Below are 20995 nucleotides of genomic sequence, written 5' to 3' on the forward strand. Positions count from 1 at the left end.
GAAATGTGCAGTGGTGTTCATGAAGTCAGAACATATGCCTGAACATATATAAAGAGACAGCACTTGGATACCACAGTGAGAAAAGGAAGTAGGAACTACTCAGCAAAGTCAAATACATGGATTTTATGCCAAGAAGTGAGTCTTTGATAATCTTCAGCATCTGTTCAGCATCTTTGATAAAAGCCTGGTCCTCAGATGTGATTCAGCCCTCCGTCATGCAAGACATACCCCAGTGACGTTGTCTTGAGCAAGGACAGGAGCTTTGTCAGTCACCCTCTAGTTCTGGAGAAGCTGAAAATGGCATGTCTTTGCCCTAGTGACCACTTTGTGTCCTCTTGCTAAGCTTTACCATGGAGCTGAAAGGCATCCAAAGCACTGTGTAAGAGGCACAGGGTCCTTTTCATCGCAGCAGCGTTTTTTTCCATTGCTACTCTTTCCTGGTTTCTCTAGGGCTGATGTAAATACCTCTGCAAATGGGTTTTGCCATGTGTATTTCTTAATGAGGTATTGTCTGATACTAATTATTCTTCAAAGGTTAGTGGTGGACTGCACCGATGTGTGAACTTGGTGCCTGCCTTTGACAGCCAGTTGATTTAAGTATTAATTACCTGGTGCCTAAAGTCCGAGTGCAGCCCTTTTAGGCACAGCAGGATCCTGTGTTGTGCCTGCAAGGCAGCCTCGTGGCCATGTCTGGACTCCACTTTGGATGTTTCTATCAAAATAAAGACACGGATGCCAACAGGAATGGCTTTATTCCCGCTCTTTGTTAGAGACAGATGAGCGTTACAGGATCCCTCAGCCCTGGCTTCCTCGGTGTTCCCGTATCGGGCACGAGTTGTGTTTCTGCTGATGCAGTGTCTTCTGAGTTGTCTCCTGGTGTGGATTGCTCTGTGTTGCACAGGAAAGCGGATAAATGATACCAAGCCATTGAGCTTATAAGTAGCACACTGGCAACCTGCCACCGAAATATAAATACATTAAATGTACTGAAGGAATGTTCATTCTGTTGTTTAGCCTTGGATATGCCCCAGTTAGGTAAATTTAATCTTCTTGAGGGTTGTTGCATTACAGCTGAATGAGATAGGGCATTATCTTATTACTGATCTTTCTGTCATTCAGGATTCATGTTCTGGCATTTCTGGTGTGAAGTGTGCTTCCCCCAGAGCAGTCCTAGAAGTGTTTTCCAAGGGAGATGAAGGTGCATAGGGGATCTGTTAGCACCTTGCAAGTTTTGTATCTTGGAAATGTTCATGCTCATTGTCAACGGCACCGCTACTGGTCCAACTTCCTGTTGGTAGAAATGTTCAAAATGGTGTCTTTGCCTGTGTTTGTTAGGAAGTGTCTGTAACTCAGTCTCACAACATTTATTTTCTTCACGGATATTTGTTCTGCAGTTCCTTCCAAAATCCCTGTCTGTGCCTCTGCTGCTGTTGAGGTTGGGAACAAAGCTCTTGATGACTCCAGGGTGAGCAGGGGCCAGTGATAAGCAGGAGACCTAAAGCCGATGGCTTGCATTAAAAAGGAGTCTCCTCATTGTTTTCCACTGGTGCTGGGTCAGGCCCTCCAAACATGGTCCCACAGCATTAATGCTTGTGACTAATCCCACTGAAGCCCACGGAGCTGCTCCCACGTGTAAGCAGTACCAAATCCCGTGTGCAGCATTAACAAGCATTCTGCAACAGTTTAGATCTTCTCTTGGTTGTACAATGAAGGGAAGGGATGAGGCAGGAAAAGGAAAGGAAAGGGAATACATGAGCAGAGAAATCCTGAGCTGGTTGTGAAGAACAGTGGTGTTCTGTACAGAATGCAGTACTTAAAAAAATAAGACATCAGTTGTGTGTTCTACAGATAAGAAAAAGTTATTTTATTGAATGGAGAGATAGATATGTTTCACCTATCACATCTGAACTAATCAGTGTAGGCTTTTAGAAGAAATCTGTAATTACTCTGAGCGTGTCATTAGTTAGATGTGAAATGAATGATATTGCTCCATTTTATTACCTCTAGTGATATAGCCATTTGTATCGTAAATTCATTGACCTCATCTTAAATGATCAATTCTGTAAGACAGACTTGATTCATTAATTCTTAAGTGACATTTTTTTCTCTTCCAGTAATTTCCTCATTGTTGTAGAGACTGTTTTTCTGCCTTTTAGTATGGTATTGTGAGGTGTCATACTACCTGCATATGAGTCCCACATTTTTATACCTTTTATCTTAACTAAGCAGCACAGACTGATTGCTTATGTAAATAAAAAGAATGAAAGAAAAAACAAAAGAAAATTATGAAATACATGAATGTAGAAGATGGACATTTTTCACTGATGTTGTAGCTTCAAGACTTTGAGATATTGCATGAAATCTATGAGATATTTATTGACTATTTGGTCTATGCAGGGTATTCAGAGGAACAGATTTGCTGCCTTTAATTTCTCTGGCTTTAATTAATTTTATCTAGTGATAAAATATACAGAAGAGTCTCTGATCAATATGTGAGTGAGGCAGGCATGCATCAGCGTTTCTTATTCCTTAGTGAGTTATCGAAAACTGGAGAAATCAGTAGAGAATTTGTAAGCAGGATTTCTAAATATTTTACCAAGGAAGAGAAAATATTTGTTAAGCCAGGAGAGACTCAGGAGCCTGCTGGAGATAAACAAATCAATACAGCAATAATACAGTGAAATGTTTCAGTGAATTTTTCAAATGCTAACTAATAAAATTAAATTATTAGAAAAGATGTCACATTTTTTTTGTGGGGCTATATTTCTCTTTCAGTCCGTTTAACTAAGGGCACGGATGGGGCTCTTTCTAGAAAGATAAGGAGACTGGGTTTACTCTCTCGTATTTCTCAGGTGCTTCTTTGGCAGCGGGCTTATGAGGTGGTTTACTTCCTTGTCCCAAAGGAAAGGCAAGTCTTCACTGCAGCTGCACCTGAAGTCCTGCACCATTTTTTACTGCAGACACCTCTGAGGCCACTCTCCTTCTTGTCTTTCCACTGCAAATAGATGGTGATGGACCAGGGTGGGCTTCATCCTGCCCCAGCTTGCCTCAGGAGCTGTCTGGGAGCTCCTCGTGCCTCTTTGTACAGCTCTTGGGGTACATGTGGAGACTCTCTGCATCTTTGCCAGCCCTTGGGGCAAGAGCATATTCTGCAAGCAGCAGGAGGACTGTGGTTGAATACATCCCCATTCCATACATGCAAAATATATAACATTTTGTGGCTACAACAGTAAGCTCTCACTCAGAAATCACTTTAAGGTAAATTCAGCAGCTCCACTGAGTTAAATAATGTACTATTACCTCCTGGTGTAGGCTCACAAATTCCCCTTTTGTCTGCTTCAAAAACAGTGACAAGGAGATTGATCCAGGAGATCCAGGAGATTGATTATAGGATGGTTCCATGATGTGTGCTGGCTTGCCAGGTGAGTGGCAAAACGCACACCCATGCCAAGTGTGTGGGATGGTTCGGTGCCCACTGCTGCATGTTTGCAGTATGTGCAGCACAAGCTCCAGGGCTGTCTGTGATGGCCACCAAGCCTTCCTGTGGGGAGCAGACTGAGAGCTAATACTTGATAAAATCCAGGAGCTGCTGGAAGTGGGATTGTCCCCTCTGCCCTGCTTGCCACACTCCCGCTTTCCCATCTGCCCCATGCCTGGGGGGATGCCTGCACCATGGCAGTGCAGGCATTTATCTTAACAGTTCTGTGTGTTTGACAGCCTTTTTGTCCACATATTTCAGGGTGTGACACTGTGACTGTGTGTTCAATGCAGGGCTGGACTAGTTTGCTCTGGGATATTTCCTTTCTTGCCATGGGGCACCATGCTGAAAATACTCCCTTGCTGATGCCACGTGCGCCGAGTAGCACCAGCACCTCCTCTGCTTTATCTCACAGTGTCTGTATGCCCAAGCTAAAAATCTGGGCCCTGCATTCCCAAACTTCAGGGTTGACTTAGGAGTTGCTACTTCTCAATTGATTATTTAGCTTGATATACATGTTGGAATAAAAGAGTGTGTGCACGTGTGTGTGAATGGGGAGGGAAGCAGGAGGGAAATGAACAACAACCTGACGGGATGGCCAAAAGGTCAAGGAGTTAAATGGGCTAATAGCCATAGCATAGAGAGTGTGTGTGTGTCTATATACATTAAAGATATATTACTGAAAACTCAAGAATGTCGCCTCTGTTTATATTAAAGGAAAGCTGAGAGTTAAATGAGATGGGTAATCAGATGCCCAGCATATGTTGTTTTGAATTGTTTATATGGCCAATAGTTATTAAAATTAATTATCCTTTTAATGCAGTCTTTTCACAATCATAGTCTTCTTTGGGTATTTTTAGTGCATTTTTTTTCTTTGTTCAAAAGATAGAGTCACTTCAAAACAAGCTAATATGGGCTATTTGGAAAAGGCAGAACAAACAATACCAGGATATATTATGACATGGTCATAGGCTCAACATGCTTATAGAAAGCCCCAAAAATCACTGTCAGGGAGTATTTTGAGAACTAATATAAATGACAAAAATGGGGGGGGGGGGGGCGGTTTGTGTGTGTAAAATTCTGTCAAAAAAGTGAGGCACTGAAAAATCTGACATCTGTTTATCTGTTTATAGCTATGGCAAGATTACTCATATTAATTCTTGTTTAAAATGCCATATGAAGGAAAGGCATTTGTGCAAACAAGAGTCATATTTGAATTGTAGATCATGTCTTCACCATCTGTGAGAGCTGTTGGTGTTGCAAAATTAATGTGTTAATGAAATCACAATAATTTCTCTGAAGTAATGCATTCTGAAGCCTAGAATGACTATTTTTTGAACTTTGGTTTCTAGTGGTTTACAACTGGGAAAACCTTTCACAGCTTAATTAGTTCTGCAGCCTTATTTTTTTAAAAAATTGGCTGTGCCTTCACCACACCAATAGCAACATAAAAAAGGATTAAATGGAAAGCAGAGAAACAAAACAAAATTGAGTCTGCAATGCAAACTTTTTGCTGTAGTATTTGAGAAGTTGCTAAACAGGTCCTTGCTTGCCAAGAAGTTTTACTCAAAGTGACTTGTACACAAAAGTGGGCAAACAGCTCAGAAAATAATTCCAGCTTGCTGAAACATCACAAATAGGGACTATTTGAACCTTACACAAATATCCTGACTCTTTCCAAGTTTCTCCTTGGAACGAAGGGCAAAGAATCAATGATGCATTTTGCTCTGTGATGCCATTTTGAAATATCACACTCTTTCCAACTTATTATTTGATACCTTTAGTAGAATACTAAATGTTACTGTGTGCTGCAGTTTAGCAGAAAATGGTTTGCATTCATTTCCAGCAATTTTCTGAGTCCTTTTCCAGTTCTTGCACTCCTTGTGTAGTATGGCATCTCAGATGGCACAGGCGTGCTTAGATTACCACCAAGGAGTAATCGCAGCCATACTCATATGGAATTTGCCTACTTACATATGTGTGTTACAACACTTCATGCCAGCTGAGGATTCTTCTTTGTGCTATGGGTTTAAGATGTATAATGCATCATATAATGTAGAGCTGAGATCATAGGAGCCAGAAAAGGGAGTGGCATTCAATTCATTAATATATTGGAGAAAAAAAAAGGTGCCATTTTCACAAATGTAACTTCTTTTTTCCTGATAGAAAAATAATGTGTTTAGCAACTGAGAAATTGCTTTTAAAATAACGCTATGGAGAGAAGATTGCTTTTCTTACCTGATTTGATTTTATTACTGTGTTGTAGGTATGTGACTGGTGTAAGCACATAAGACACACAAAAGAGTATCTGGATTTTGGGGACGGGGAAAGAAGGCTTCAGTTCTGCAGTGCAAAATGTCTCAATCAGTACAAAATGGACATTTTCTACAAAGAGACACAGGCCAATCTTCCAGCTGGACTGTGCAGTACATTACATCCTCCAGTCGAAAATAAAGCAGAAGGCACTGGGGTGCAGCTGCTGACTCCAGATTCTTGGAATATACCGCTAGCAGATGCTCGGAGAAAAGCCCCATCCCCAGCGTCTGCAGCTGGCCAAATTCAAGGCCCTGGACCATCAGCGTCTACCACTGCCTCTCCATCTGACACTGCCAACTGCTCTGTCACTAAAATCCCCACGCCAGTTCCCAAACCTATTCCCATCAGTGAGAATCCAAATATTCCACCAGTTTCTGTCCAGCCACCTGCTAGTATTGTGCCTCCAATTGGTGTCCCACCTCGCAGTCCTCCCATGGTGATGACAAACCGTGGGCCAGTTCCTCTGCCCATATTCATGGAACAGCAAATTATGCAGCAAATCCGTCCACCATTTATTCGTGGGCCACCTCACCATGCCTCAAATCCTAACAGCCCTCTGTCAAATCCAATGATTCCTGGAATCGGTCCCCCACCAGGTGGTCCCAGAAATATGGGTCCCACCTCTAGCCCCATGCACAGGCCAATGCTTTCCCCCCATATCCATCCTCCCACAACACCTACCATGCCTGGGAATCCTCCTGGCTTGTTGCCACCTCCCCCTCCCGGAGCTCCTTTGCCCAGTCTTCCCTTCCCCCCTGTCAGCATGATGCCAAATGGCCCTATGCCTATGCCACAGATGATGAACTTCGGATTGCCGTCCCTTGCCCCGCTGGTGCCACCCCCAACTCTACTAGTGCCATATCCTGTCATTGTCCCTTTGCCTGTTCCCATCCCCATTCCCATCCCCATCCCTCACATCAATGACTCCAAACCCCCCAATGGCTTCTCCAGCAATGGTGAAAGCTTCATTCCGAGTACCTCCAGCGAGACGCCTGGGGCAAAGCCAACCAATAGCTCTTCATCCCCTCGAGAGTCAAAGCAAGGATCATCCAAATCCTCTGACTCATCACCGAGCTGCTCAGGCCAGTCCCTTAATCAAGCTAAAGTGCTTCAGGAGCACAGTAAAAATGAAGTTGTTGATTTGACTGTCAGACCTAGCAGTCCGATGAACAGTAAATTCGGTTTCCCCAGTGTGCTACAGGGTCCACAGGACGGTGTGATAGACCTAACAGTAGGCCACCGGTCTAGGCTTCACAATGTCATCCACAGGGCCCTACATGCCCAAGTGAAAGTTGAACGCGAACCTAACAGTGTTGTAAATTTGGCTTTTGGTAGCTCAGACAAAAGGAACTGCAGTGACTGCAGGGACAATTGCAGCCCAGTTGACTCAAAAACGTTACCGTGCAGTGACGGAGCTCACTGCTGTCCCGTCTCCTTGGCCTCTGGCACACCAGGACTGGAAGCTGGCGCAGCGGTGTGCAACGTCATTGTGAATGGCACAAAGAGCACAGAGGGTTCCAAGAACCCGGAGCCGCCCCAGGAGCCGAAGAAGCCCCAGCCCCCGGAGGAGCTGGCAGTGAGCGAGCTGGAGTCCGTGAAGGAGAACAACTGTGCGTCAAACTGCCACCTTGAGGGAGATGCTGGCAAGAAGAGTGGGGAAGAGCCCCTGGCTGGGGGAGACAAACAGGACCCGAACCTTAACAATCCAGCAGACGAGGACCATGCATACGCTTTGAGGATGCTGCCCAAGACAGGTTGCGTGATCCAGCCTGTGCCAAAACCAGCAGAAAAGACTGCTATTGCGCCGTGCATTATCTCAACGCCAATGCTCAGCACAGGGCCAGAGGATCTGGAGCCACCATTGAAAAGGAGGTGTCTCCGAATTCGAAATCAGAATAAGTAAAGGTTTGTGTAATCGCTACTGCCTTCTGTGTGAATAGAATTCAGTATTTTCAGGTATGAGGTCAAACTCATGTGGATGTGGCCTTTATGAAACAAAAAGATACAATTTCCAATTTATGAGCGCTTTCAGAAAACTATTGGTATTTGGTTTAGTATTGTTTTTAGTATTGTTTTCTGTGTGGTATCGCATCTGTACTTGTCAGTACTCCATTCATCAGCAGCCTCATTACACTTTTGCTCACAGAACATATCGTGATGGTTCTGGCTGTGAAGTTATTGTGCTGTGTATGTCAAAGTCAGTGGTTTTCTGCCTAGAATATGGTGCAGGTCTGGGCCATTAATCTGCTTACTTATTCCAGCTGAGGTACACAGCAGCTCAAGCCTTCACGATGACTGAAATTGCCCTGCAGCATAGCACAGAGCTGGATGACCGAGCAGCTTCCTGGTTGCTCAGATCCAATAGACTTAGCAAACGGTCAGCTCCAACCATCTTACTTTGGTCTGCCTCCAGCAGCTCCAGACTGCACCCTGGCTTTCCACTGAGCTGTTCTCTGGAGACTGAACTCCTCTCCATGAGCTTTCCTTTCCTGTGTACTGGTGCTTAGGAACTGCCTGCTGTTTGGGACCAGCCCATTACAACTTACTGCAGCAAAACCTCTACCGTGGGGCTTTACTGCCTTGCCTGAGGTATCTGCCTTTGCTACAAGCTTCCCATCTTAGAAAAGCAGCTGAGATTTGCCCCAGCCCTGTCCTTGGTATATGTTTGTGGCCCCTGGTAGGGCTGCAAAGCAAGGCAGAGATATAGGTAACTCGACCAACCTCCATGCCTTGTCCAAGGACAATGCTCCAGATGCAGAAACCTCTCCTCATTAATTTCTAATTTCCAGCCTACTGAATCCCTCTGATAGCATAACGTCTTTGTAAAACTCTTTAGTATAGTATGTGTCTGATGCTTCAAATCTGTGAGTGAGAAGCTGTCTAACCAATCTTCCCTGTCTGACCATCCAAGAATGGCTCTGGCAGTCACTCTGGTCCCACCTGAGCTGGGACAGGAGCTCCTCCACAGCTACACACCCCACAATCACACAATCAGACCATGTTTCCTCACTGGGCCAGATTTTCCATAGCAGAGTTCTCAGATATCCCAATCCTTAAAATAATTTCATCATGGTGCAGTAAATAAATAACAAAATAACAGCTCGAGCTTATGCCTTTGAGTAGGGATCCAGAACAAAGGACCCCCTGGGCTTTTTTACCTTTTATACCCTCACAGTCTAAGCACAGGAACGTCTGGCAGTTGTTGGGAGTGAGTGTCTGGCCACCCTGTGTCCTTTTTTAAGGAAAGGATCAGTGCCCATTCCCATCCTCTTGCCTGGTGCTCAGGCGTGGGCTCCTGCCCCTCAGAGCTCAACCTGCAGCTGGCACTGCGGCTGCACACTGAGCTACCTGCACTGAGTACATCCCTTAACAAAACTACTGTAATGGAATTTATTTAGATTCACAAGCACGGAGAGGTTCTTTCAAGAAAAGGGGAAATGGTGGGTGTTGCAAGAAATCTGTTCAGCAGTAAAATACTGATGGTTCACCGGATGTGGCTTGGTGACATGCCAGATTTCATTACAATCCATGGAATATTCTGTAGCCTCCAGTAAATCCCTGTCCCTGGTAGCACAAATAGTGACTGCAGTGGCGTTTGGCACCTACAGCCACAAACAGCAGCAGCAGGCTGTGTAATCTGGGCCATTGCAGTATCTCCCTGCTCCATCAGTGTGGGCTAATTGCACCATCAAAGATATACAGTATAGTCAGGACTCCCTCCTCAGTTGTTAACACTGCATTCCCTGTGCTGGTTGCAGGGCTGGAAACATTACTTCCCTTGATCATCAACAGCATTTATTTACTTTCTTCAGTGGAACACAACCATTATTCTTTGCTCTCAGCCTGTACTGACACATTTAAAGGATACACTAATAAGATGAGAGGACAACTATCACATTCTTGGACTAGTAATCAGCACATGCAATAACTTGGAAGTCAAATGAAAATTTAAAATATTTACACAGTCACAGGTCTTATTAGGGGGGATCCCCCTTCCCACCCCTGAGGTATGGAATGTATGTCCGTCAGCAGTGATATCTTTGTTGGAAACCCCAGTGTTACCTCTGGAGCTTGAAAGAGTCCCTTCATGAATGTTTGCAGACTTCTACCTAGGGGTAGTGATTTGATCTAGTGAGAAGGCTGCTATTTGGCTGTATCCTTTTTATTAAATTTTAGGAGGGCCATAGTTAACTCTTCCTTTCCCTATTAAATTTTAGGAGAGCCAATGTTAACCTTTCCTTTCTCACCTAGTAGAAGCTCCTCATAGCTACTTATTTCAAGACAGTGCTAGAAGAGTTGCACATTTATGGGCTTCCTCTGTAGTCAAAGACAGGCTGGGTCTTACCATCCACTTCTGCTTGCCTGGACCATCCAGGCTGCAGCAATGCTGCCTCTTCAAGGTCCCAGTCCCAAGAGGAGTGTAGTATCATTCAAAGCCAGAGCTTAAATCCTCAGAGAGAGTTCTGGCTTCACCAAGTTGTGTATTTTTGCCTGTTGACGTGATTATTCATGACATGACTTCATGGGTAGTATTTGAGAGAGAATGTGGGCAAACTGAACAAACTGCATTGGAAAGACAAGGATTCTTTATCATTCAGTTACTGTCCTCAGCCCTTTGTATTCTCTAAATGTCAATAGCTGCCACTGTGATTATACTCAGGAACAACCATTTTCCCTTTCATCCTGAGTTTTACATATTTCTTTGCGTCAGCGTAAGAGTTGTCTTACAGGAAAGTTTTCAGGTTGCCAGGCAAGATTAATCTGACCCAATACAGACATCTGTAACAAAGATGCAGCTGAACTAATTGTCTAAACTCTCTTTAAAATCAACCTAGAGAAAGAGGCACTTCAAAGAGACAGCTGAGCTCATCCCAGAGTGAACAATTAAGACAGCTCAGATGAGTTGTGCCCTAGGAGTGCCTATTTCTGCCTGCAATGAGGGAAACTTAGGGTTACTGGCACAGACACAGATTTCCACATAGACATTGGAAGTTAAGAAGCCCAGCCTAGGTATCTGCCGTACTTCTGGGGCTTGTGCAGTAGCATAGCACAGCATGGTGATGGTTATTAGTCTGCGTTCATCCCCTTGTTCCTCCAGAAAAAGAAAAGAAGTAGCCTCTGTGCAGAAGATGTGGGAGACCAGGGTCCTTATGTGCTCCAAGGGAAAGAGGATACCCCAAATACTCTGCAGAAGTGAACAGCATGGTAACCATCTCATTCCAGTGGGTACCTCAGTGAAATGCGGGCGGGTGTTGAGCGTCTCAAGGCATGCACAAGTGATTTGTGCGGTTCTGATGATTGATTTGAGGTGAGGACTGTGTGGTTTCATGCAGAGCCTGTCTCGCTATTTTAGCATTGCTGGTCATAGCCAGTCTGGGGGGAGCAAAAGGGCTCTGCCTTAGATTTCTTCCCTCCCTGCCTGTGAGGACTGAGCAAGGCTCAGAGCCTGTCTGTGTCTATGCAGAGGGGGCAACAGGGGGAGGAGAACATCAATGTAGCCTCTTGCACCACAGCCCTGACCTCTGCCATGCCCATGGGTTAGTTCCTCCTGCCCAGGCCTCGGGAAGCAGGGAGATAAAACCCTCTTCCTTCTGCAGTCCAGTTGTGGGAGGATACCTTAAGAGAGGCTCCAACCGCATAGAAATGCTAATAAATTACAAAGAGGATAGAAGCTGCACTAACAAATGTGTTGATTTGGGCCCTTAGAGGTTTGTATTGATAGCACTGGCCACACTAACCTGGGAGAAAATAAGTCCAGCCAGCTGTCTTTTTCTCTCTTGCTTCTCACCTATACAGATTGGAAAATCTGAACATGTTGCCCTAATGTGCAGCTTTTCCTGGGTTTTATTTCCCATCAAATTGTGTATCAAGAAGGAAATTAGCCAAATATTTTCACGCTAGAGTTCTGGACAGACAGATTGAATTCATGTAACATGGACTCTCTAAAAAGAAATCAGTGCAAGCGTGACCTTTTCAGGCAAGTTGCCAATCTCTGGATTATTTAATGTACTAATTACTTGATTATTGAAAACGCTAATCAGCAACATAATCCTTGATGTTAAAGTTTAGTTTCTCCATCAGAATGTAGACTGTCAAGCTGTTCTAGCTTGATGCAACTTGAAAAACTATCAAAAGATGTCTCAGTGCCAAAGTCCTGCTATGATAAAGGAATGAAGCTACGAAGAATATTCTGTTGAGTGTTATATTTTCAAGTTTGAGCAATGTGAGTTTCTAAAATTAGCAGTGTTAGTGTTGCCTGCCTACATGCTTTATGCCCTGGTGGGATCAGTTTTAACCCGCTAGCTTTGATGTCAATGTTTCCTAAAGCAAAGAAATGAAAACACTGAGGTCTGCTTGGACTTAACATGATAGTTATGTTAAACTAAATGAAAAAATGAAGTGGCACATGCTAAACTCACATCTAGCTTCTGTGTGTGCATATGTGTGTATCTGTTGAGTAATCTTGTGCTGGGGACAGAGAGGTCAGGAAAGGAAGGAGTTTTTCCACTTGGGACAGCAGAATTTCTCCCAGAAATAATGGAAATAGTAGATGTATTTCTACCTACAGAGCCAACCTGTATATCCCAGGGTCAGCATCTGCTGAGTGAAAGGCCCAAATCTTCAGCTGTCTGGTCCATGCATTGTACTCTTAAAAATATATGGCATGCAGAACACTCAGTTCAGAGCAGAAGTAATAGATATCCCCTTTGAGCTCCTCTGCCCATAATGGTCCAGCACAAGATTTCTTGCTCTGATCTGGATTCCTGAGGCAAGGGGCATAGCTATTAACCTCCTTGGTTTTTTGGCCTACGAGGTTTTATCTCTCCTCTGTCACCGTGGTGTCTTATCCACCAACAACTTTCTTACCTCTGCCCAGCTTGCTATGATCAGGACAAAATTTGACCTTAAAGATATACTTGAGAAGAGTTTTTCTATATTTGAACACATTTCTATGCTAGTCATCTTTGTTGACATGGTAGTATGGGCCAGAGACTTAGCTAATTTTAACTGGATATAGTTCCACTGATGCCAAACTAATTTAAATCAGCAGAGTAATTGAACTCATACACTCAACACCTACTCTTCTGCTTCAGAAGTTTTCCTTCACCTGGCTTCTTATGAGCCTACAGAAATTTTCCATTTCTCCTAAGGGGGAGAGGAAAGACTTTCAACACCACAAAGCCTTAAACACATTTGCTTGGAACTGAAGCTTTGCCCTTGAGAGCTGCCTGACTCTAGCAGTGTGATCTCATGTTTCAAAATTGCCTGTATACCTTCTCAGGTATATGAAATCTGAAAAAGGATTTCCCAGGGAAAAGAAAAAAAAAAGGAAAGAAAAAAGAAGGGTTCTCAAAATAGTGAGGTATAAAATGACATACTTCCAGGGTAGCTTTCAGCTCCCACATCTTGCTGCCGGGGTGTGGGAGTGCTAACTTCCGTCTCAGTGGCAGTAAATAGCAGGCTCGTGGTACGCTGCCATAGATCACCGCACACTCTTTGAATCAAAGGAGCAAGTGCTTGTTTCTGATGGGCTCCTCCTGCTTCTCTATAAAACCTCCTAGGGCACATGTTTCAACCATGAAATCTGATCCTTGAACTCCATTTAGAAAACAATTATACCTGGACTGATTTGTAAAGGTAATAAGCATCTAGGGCTGTTGGCAAACAAAACACACGGCCACAACTCGACAGCAAAAAAAGGCATAGCACAATTGACAGACCCACAGAAACCTGAAGAGCCTGTGACCCCTACAGACTGTAGTCTACCTGACAGCTCCCAGGACCTCAGACCACCAATTTCAGAGATAGTTTTGGTGCTTAACTGCCATTATTAGTTTTAATTGTCTTATGAAATTATAATAATTTGAACTGAAATAAGCAATGTGCCATTCCCTAAGTTGGTACAACCCACATTCATATTGAAACAATGAGTTGCTCATAATTCTTTGCCAGGCTTTAAAGACTGATCAGGTACTTTCATACCTATAAGGTCTAAAATGCTCCTCTTATTTAAGTTGGTTCAAAGCAGGTTTGGCTGCACTGAAAAGTGTTAAGTGTGAAACAGCCCTATGGGAGACTTGAGCTCTTCATCAGCCTGTCCTTGTGCTGTCGTGCTAGTGAAGTCAGTGATGCAGGGAAATTTTATGGGGGTGGGGAGGAAAGCACAACTCATAATTAAATACAGAGTCCCTAACAACAAAGAGCATAGTAAAACAGACTCTTGTAAAAACATCATCTAGACATCGATTGCCTTGACATGCAGGGGCCAAGATGCTGGATGGTATGTGTCTGATTGCCACTGGAATCTGATGAGGAGCTAAGCACCTCACAGCTTTTGTGAAGCTTGACCCTGAAACACTATGGCCAACTTCAGTGCAGAGCAGTGAGCTCCGAACAACTGTGAGGAGCTTATAAACCATTTAACAGTATTACAAGCTATACCTGAAAGTGGGAGAGAAAGGAGCAAAACACTTTTGAGGACTGTGGTTGTGAAAAAGTTGGACACACTCGAGAGGTGAGCCATATATTTTAAGGTAAAATTAAATTATTGTTTAAAAAACACAGTGAAAGATTGAAACAAAGAAGAAACAAAGCTCTTTGAGCGAGAAGTCAGGAGGAAATCAGACAGTGGCAAGCAAGACTTTCTGAATTTTTGTTTCCAGATTACCTGCTGAGTCTCTCCGGTCTATTTTTAGGTCCCATAAAGGTAAGCATGTTTGTGGGTGCCTCCACCAGTCAAAGCCTCACAGCTGAGACCTACTAATCATGACCTTATTTACATTATTTTGGTAATGAGCTGCAGTGCACTCACAGGACTGAAAGTTGTCTTTGGAAAAGTGCATGATCATCTCGTGAGAGTCGTGAATTGAAGTAACCTCTAACATTCTGCAGAACCCTCAACTATTTAATGTTTGCTTCCACCATGAAAATTACAGCTGGTAAAATATCTGGGCTTGATCCTGCTCAGTACTGTGTGCACTCAGAGCTTGGTGCCTCTAATGCAAGTTGAAGGCCCTCGGCACGTTACAGATCCTGCCTCCGACTCCTTTGCATGGCTTTACTTCCCCAGACACAACTTTGGTATTTGAAAAGAATGGTATTCCTGTACAACATGTGTCTCAATTTGTAATGATATCTGCCCTGCAGCTGGCTTGCTTTTCCAAGTGTTTCTGAAACACTGCTGCCTTAAATTTGAGCCAACCTTCAATAACAAATTATCTAAAGGCAAAGAGGCTGAACTGCGTTTGCTGAGAGGACACCCATACTCCCTGCTGTGCTCCATCTTCCAGTCCCAGTTTTGGACTTTCATGCTGTGTAATTTAATCATCTTCTAGGAAGGCAGATATTTTTTAAAAAAATAAAATTAAGAAAGAGAGGGTTTCAGGATTGGTTAGTGTTGAGTGAAATAACTATGGAGTTCTGACCTCTCTGGAAAGATCTGTATCCCATCATCAGGTGATTGATATTGAAACCTATGGTTAAAGCAATTTTCAGCCATTTATTTGGAGCTCACGTGGTTAAATGTAAAACTTCATGTTGCCTGCTTATGCTCCAAATATTTATAGGGTTTCATGAACAACTTGTGCTGCCTCTTCTAAGTTCCTTATCCAAAAAGAGGAGAAAAAAAAGCCTTTTCCCACAGGAATTCGCCAACTGAGAGAATCTTGAACATGACTTGAAAAGATACGTGATGAAGTCACTGAAAATTTGAATTCTGACCCTAAATTTCTAAGATCAGTTAAAATGCCAATTCTGTTTTATTTGAAGCAGTTCACCAATAATAGCTGAAATGGTTATCTTGGTGGTAAAAACATTGTTCCTGTTCTTCTTGGGGTGAGAACTAGACACAATCTAAAGCAGTGTTTGATCCCAATGCAGGTTTTTCAGTGTCCAGTTCAGAGCAGAGGATAAGGGAGATGCCCTAAGGTGCCTGGCCCTGCACTGAGGTCTTTGCCAGGTCTCACCCACTTGCTCCTTATGTGTTCTGGATGAGTTTTTCCTCTTCTTTCTCCCACAAGATAATCCACATGACATTTTTGTCATGTGAGCACGACATTTTGCCACCTGAGCACGCCCCCTTGCTTTTGGATGAGTCTGCATCTGCTCTTGCTTAGACCTGAAAAGAACCAGAACAAGGGCTGTGAAAACCAGTGAGAAACCCTGTGGGGATAGTGCCAGGCATGCAGTCCTGGATGGTTATGGACAGTGGAGTTGCTAATGGGAAAATGGGAAAATGCTGATTGCTTCATGATACAGCATGCTGAAACTTTTCACTAAGAAGGTTCATTGCTGCTTCAGAAACTTTTGTTATTGCGATTGTTACAATTTTGTGGCCCACAATAACATTTCAGGTCAAAAAGCCAGGCCCAGGTGTAGTCCTGGTGAGGACGAGGACTCTCCCAGGGAGGTACAGGTTGTGGCTCAGCAAGACACTCATCCTCACCATCCTCCATACCACTACCCACAGTTAAATTGCCTTTCTCTGGCTGTTTAACTGGTTTTAATGGAGAGATCAAGTGGAACAAGAAAATTGAGAGGAACCTTGGAACAGTGGTTTAGGCCCACAGGAGACTGCTGAAACGCATGTTGAAGTTGCTAATCTGATTTAGACAAAATTGGAGGTTTACAGAAGGGTTATCACATCATAGTGGTTGCCTGTTTTCAGGAAAGGAGAGTAGAAATGGTCTGGATTTTGGTTTACCTTCTGTTTCAGTTTTTAAGTTTGGGGTTTGTTTGGTTCAATTTGGTTTTTTGGTTTGGTCTTTTAGTGGGAGGGGGTTGCTTTTTTGTTATTTTTTAAAAAATACCTTGCAAAATTTCAACTTAATCCCAGCTTAGAATGGGAGAATTTGTTGTAAATTTGGCTGTTTTTTCCCAGAGAAAAATCGTATCTTCTGCCACATCTACACACCGGTGGGGCAAAGCACATTACTTACAAGGCTGGCAAACACATGGTGCTGCACTAACTGGGGGAGACTGGGCTGCCTTGTTGTTGTGGAGACCCACCCAAGTACCCCAGTGTAGATCAGCACTGGCCCTGGCAGGCTCTGTGGTCTGTCCTAGGGGTCAATTCCAATGTAGAGATTAGAAGTCCAGAACTGTGATGGCGTTTTCCTCTTTGCATGATCCATGTACATACCTCGGAATGCCTGAGAATATAAAGCAGAGACCCCCCCCCGCCGTCAGTAACAGCCTGGAGAAAATGGTGCAACAATTCATAGAGTTGGGGGTGTCCTTGCCACTTCCTCTGCCTACGCATAAAAGGCAAATCCCAGGCTCTTCCCCAGTGCATTCCCTAAAGTCACAATGTTTGCTGAGACTGCAGCTCATGTTTCGGTAGAAGGGAGAGCCTGAGTTCCACAGGTGACCCAAAGCTGAGGAGGATCTTTAGCTTACAAGGTCAGAGCAGAAGGAAATCACTAGCTTTGAAATCCAGAGTTGGTGCTTAAGGACTCCGCTTGTTTTCCCATTCGTGCTAAAGGTCCTCCCTGTCTTTTGCAATGTGACATCCCTTCCCGTAGCTCATGGAAAGATAAATCATAGAGTATTCAAAGGGGAAGGTTTTAATGAAGAAGCTTGAACTGCTTTAAGAATTGTAAAAAAAAAAAAAAAAAAAAAATTAGAAAATTACAGAACTATTACAAGTAACAGATGATTCCTGAGTGTTTCCAGGGCTCAGCTTGCTCCCATGCTGACTTTAGCTGCACTCTTGTGGTTTATCTTCAGAGCAGTTTCCCTGAGAAAATAATTGTAGTGCCTTTACTCTAGAGCCATGCATGTCCCAGATGAACCAGGCCTCTTTTAGCACATCAGCATTCATTGTCTGGGTGAATTAAGTGCTGTGCTAAATTATGGAAACTCTGCCATAGCAGTCCACATCAACAGTTGTTTCAGCCCTCCCCACCCAGTCTCTAATTTTTCCTAAACAATAAGATGTGAATCTGGAGACAGAAATGTTCAATGGGGCATGGAATGACAGGGAAGCAACCATGGAAAAAGCTGTGTGTGTGTCTGGATGTGTGCATGAGTGCAAAGCCATGTCAGTGACACGGCCCCTCTGAGGGAGCAGGACGTGCCTGGGGAGGGCACTGTGCGAAAGCAGCTGTTTCTGGTGGCCATCAGGAGCATGCTGCCATGCTTGGCTCCTGGGGCAGTGCTGGCAGCAGACACACAGGCATCAGTGCTTGGGTGTGGGGGAGCAGAAGAAGGACATGTCCCCACAGCTGAGCCCCCCAGCTCCTCAGCATGGAGGGGCAGGGAAGTGAGGAACACTTCCAGCACTTGGCTCCACCAAGCAGGACCAGGCTTCTCACCACAGGACAAAGGGCTGTAGCTCTGCAACAGCACCTGGAAAGAGCTGGGTAGCTGCAGAGAGGTAGCAAGGAGTGGGGAGGCTTTGCCTGAGCTGCCAAATTGACCTGCCATGCTCTAATTCAGTGCTTCTCTGAGCAAGGATTTAAATCCTCACGTCAGGCATCAGCCAGAGAGGAAGCTCTGTGTGTGTGGGTGCAGCCTGTGTCACAGCTGCCGGTTGCTCAGGTTTTGACTAACAGCCACGCAGGGCACCAGTGCAGCTCTCACCTGTTGCATGGAAGCACTGCATCACTGAGCCCACACAGATGAACGTCCAAGCCACCTGCTCGAGCTGGGTCATCATCCAGTTGAGTTACTCTCCTTGCCCCCTACGTTAACAGTAGGGCAGAAGTGAGCCTTCTTCCTTGTTCTCTTTCCCTCATCTTTTCCACGCTGTTTCCTGGGTTTGAACTACAGCCTGCCCCTAACTTCTAGGTGGTCTTCCAACCCAGGATCAGCCCAGCCCTACTTGACTTTGGAAAGCAAGCAAAACCCAGTGTGCTTACCTCAGCACAACTCCCATAAGCTCAACTCCATGGCTTTACCCCGATGAAAATCTTTTGTGGTTGATGCAATTTTTCTATCTGATCAGCAATATTTGATGTGTGTTGAAATCAGGTTCAGCTAGGGTGAAGAGCATATGTTGCTCTCCTTAAAAGTAATTTGGGTTTTTTTGGGGGAGATATAAATAGCTGACTTTATTGTGCTGGTCATGCACGGCAGTGCTGGCACGAGGTGCAGAGCATTGAACTCTGAAACAGTGATGACTAGTGTGTTCTCATTTCTTTATAGAACTTTGCATGCTCTGCCTGATACGGATTTTTATTTTGTAGCTTGATTGCTACAAAGATGCATTCATCAAACACGATTACTGCCATATGAGCCAGTCAACAGGGAAGGCCCTTCTTGCTGCTCTGCACACCCTGTTACACTGAGTCCATCTGCACCATGGGGAAAATAGACAGAACTTACACAGCTAGATGACTGCTCCAGGCAGAAAGCATCAAGAGACACTGAACTTCTTTATGCCTTCCCTCACAAGTCCCTTATTGGTCTGTGCTGTACCATGTACCATGAGACTGGTTAGTGAGGCATGGAAATTTATTTCTGTTGATGTATGGAAAGAGAGAGCAGCGTGAGGCTTCATACAGACATTACAGGTTTATTTTCTCTGCTTCCCTTTTTACACCAAGGCTCCAAGCCAAAAAATATGACAGAAAGCAGTCGTGTACTTCACCTTAGTAGGTGGATACATCCCAATTCTCAGTCTAGTTCTTGTTCACAGCTCTCTGTACACACAAAGCAGCTCATCTCACTGGGCACATTGCCTGAAAGCATAAACGTTACTCCTTAACCTAGATATCGTGGTCTCCATGCCATGGAAGTTTATGCTGGTCGACATATTCCATGTGCCTTCCAGTCTCTGCTTTAAGGAGGGTGGAGGTTTGGCAAGGGGCACATTGTTGAGAGGGATTGCAGAGGAGCCAGTGTGAAGGGGAGATTGTGGAGCAGACTGAGAAGGGAAATGTGCCCCAGCACCAAAACTAAGGCTGATAAGTACTGCAGAGTTTCAGTCCAGATCTGTAGGGGACAGCAGATCCCATCCAAGGAGACAAAGTGCAAAGCTCACTGTGCAGGGCGACAGAAGAAACATTCCCTGCTAGGTAGCTTATGTGGCCAGCTAACAAGGGAAGTAGAAGCACACGAAGCAATGGTGTATCTCCCAGTAGCCCCTAGAAGCACCAAGACTCAGGAGCTTATGACTGCCAGGGTGTTGTTGAGAATGAACTATAATGATATCAGTTTCCAGCTTTTTGTCACAGGAATTCCTCCATCTTCCTCTGCAGCAATGTGGAGGCTGCGTGTCCCAATGGCCCTTGAGGCCAGAGCAGTGGGCTTGTGCCTTGGCTCGGCTGCCCGCCCAGCGTGAGGCTGGTGGGACGTGAGCTCAGGCAGTGCCAGCCTGCCTGCAATGAGCCTCCTGCTGCTCACCCTGACCCCTGTGCTTGTCTGCTTTGCAGGAGCGCTCGCTGACAGGGTACCTTGCATGGAGAAAGGGAGCAGAGCAAACCACGTCACTTCACCGAATGACACCAGCTGGTCCGCTCACCACCCCCTCTGGCTGGAAGTCCAGCAAAGAAAGCAGCTTCCCGTCATGGAGCCCTCCAAGGAAGTCTCGGTCCCACGGGTGCCTTTGACCCAGAGACAGCACATCATCGATCCACACAGTGTGCTCAGCATTCCTGCGACCACCCCTCTTCTCCTCTCGGAACGCTTTTTCCTTTTGGTTTCTTGCTGGGGGGGATTTTTCACCCGGGTTTCAAAAACCACACGGACCAACATAGGTACTTTACCCTCACTGACTTCGAAGTTCAGATATTTGAGGCTGGACAATGATACGGATTTTTTAAATTTTTTTTTTCCTTTGAAAAACTGCTGTGGTTTTGCTGCTACACTAAGAATCGTGATTTGCATTGTATGGTTTTGGACCTATTCAAGTTTTGATGGGGGAAAGGGGTAATACTGGAGTAGCAACGCTTCAGAGTCATCTCTGTCCTACCCATGATGCACTTTTAAATGAAGAGTTAGAATATTTTATTGGCTAATATACTTTCCTTGTTATTTTTACAAAGGCCACCTTTATCCTTTCTAATGCCATATTTTCAGTGTTACACTTTTATGGCTTTTAATTTTTGATTTGACAGATGTAAGAAGCAGCATGAATAGTTTATACTGTGGTTTTTCAGAGACTGAATGCCAAGAGAACTCAGTAAATGTTTATTCTTCTCAGCTTTCTCTTTAAATTCCCCTAAATAGCGCCCCATTTGGGAACAGAGCAAGAGTGTT

The 20995-nt window shown here is 44.5% G+C and overlaps 1 protein-coding gene across 5 annotated transcripts in view; it reads left to right on the forward strand.

The window, feature by feature from the left end:
• Nucleotides 1-20307, forward strand: part of SOBP (sine oculis binding protein homolog) — a 112067-nt gene extending 91760 nt beyond the window's left edge. For 3 of the 5 annotated variants that reach the window (XM_063389745.1, XM_063389748.1, XM_063389749.1), the window contains 3 exons: nt 5745-7699; nt 14458-14501; nt 20170-20299. In XM_063389745.1, coding sequence (XP_063245815.1) covers nt 5745-7697 — 1953 coding nt within the window. In that variant the 3' untranslated portion in view covers nt 7698-7699; nt 14458-14501; nt 20170-20299. Of the gene's footprint in view, nt 1-5744; nt 7700-14457; nt 14502-20169 lie in introns of all 5 variants that reach the window. The other 2 variants (XM_063389747.1, XM_063389746.1) reach the window with 2 other exon arrangements.
• Nucleotides 20308-20995: the final 688 nt, after the last annotated feature.

The sequence above is a fragment of the Prinia subflava genome, chromosome 2 (assembly GCF_021018805.1).
Source record: "Prinia subflava isolate CZ2003 ecotype Zambia chromosome 2, Cam_Psub_1.2, whole genome shotgun sequence".
Classification (NCBI taxonomy): Eukaryota; Metazoa; Chordata; class Aves; order Passeriformes; family Cisticolidae; genus Prinia; species Prinia subflava.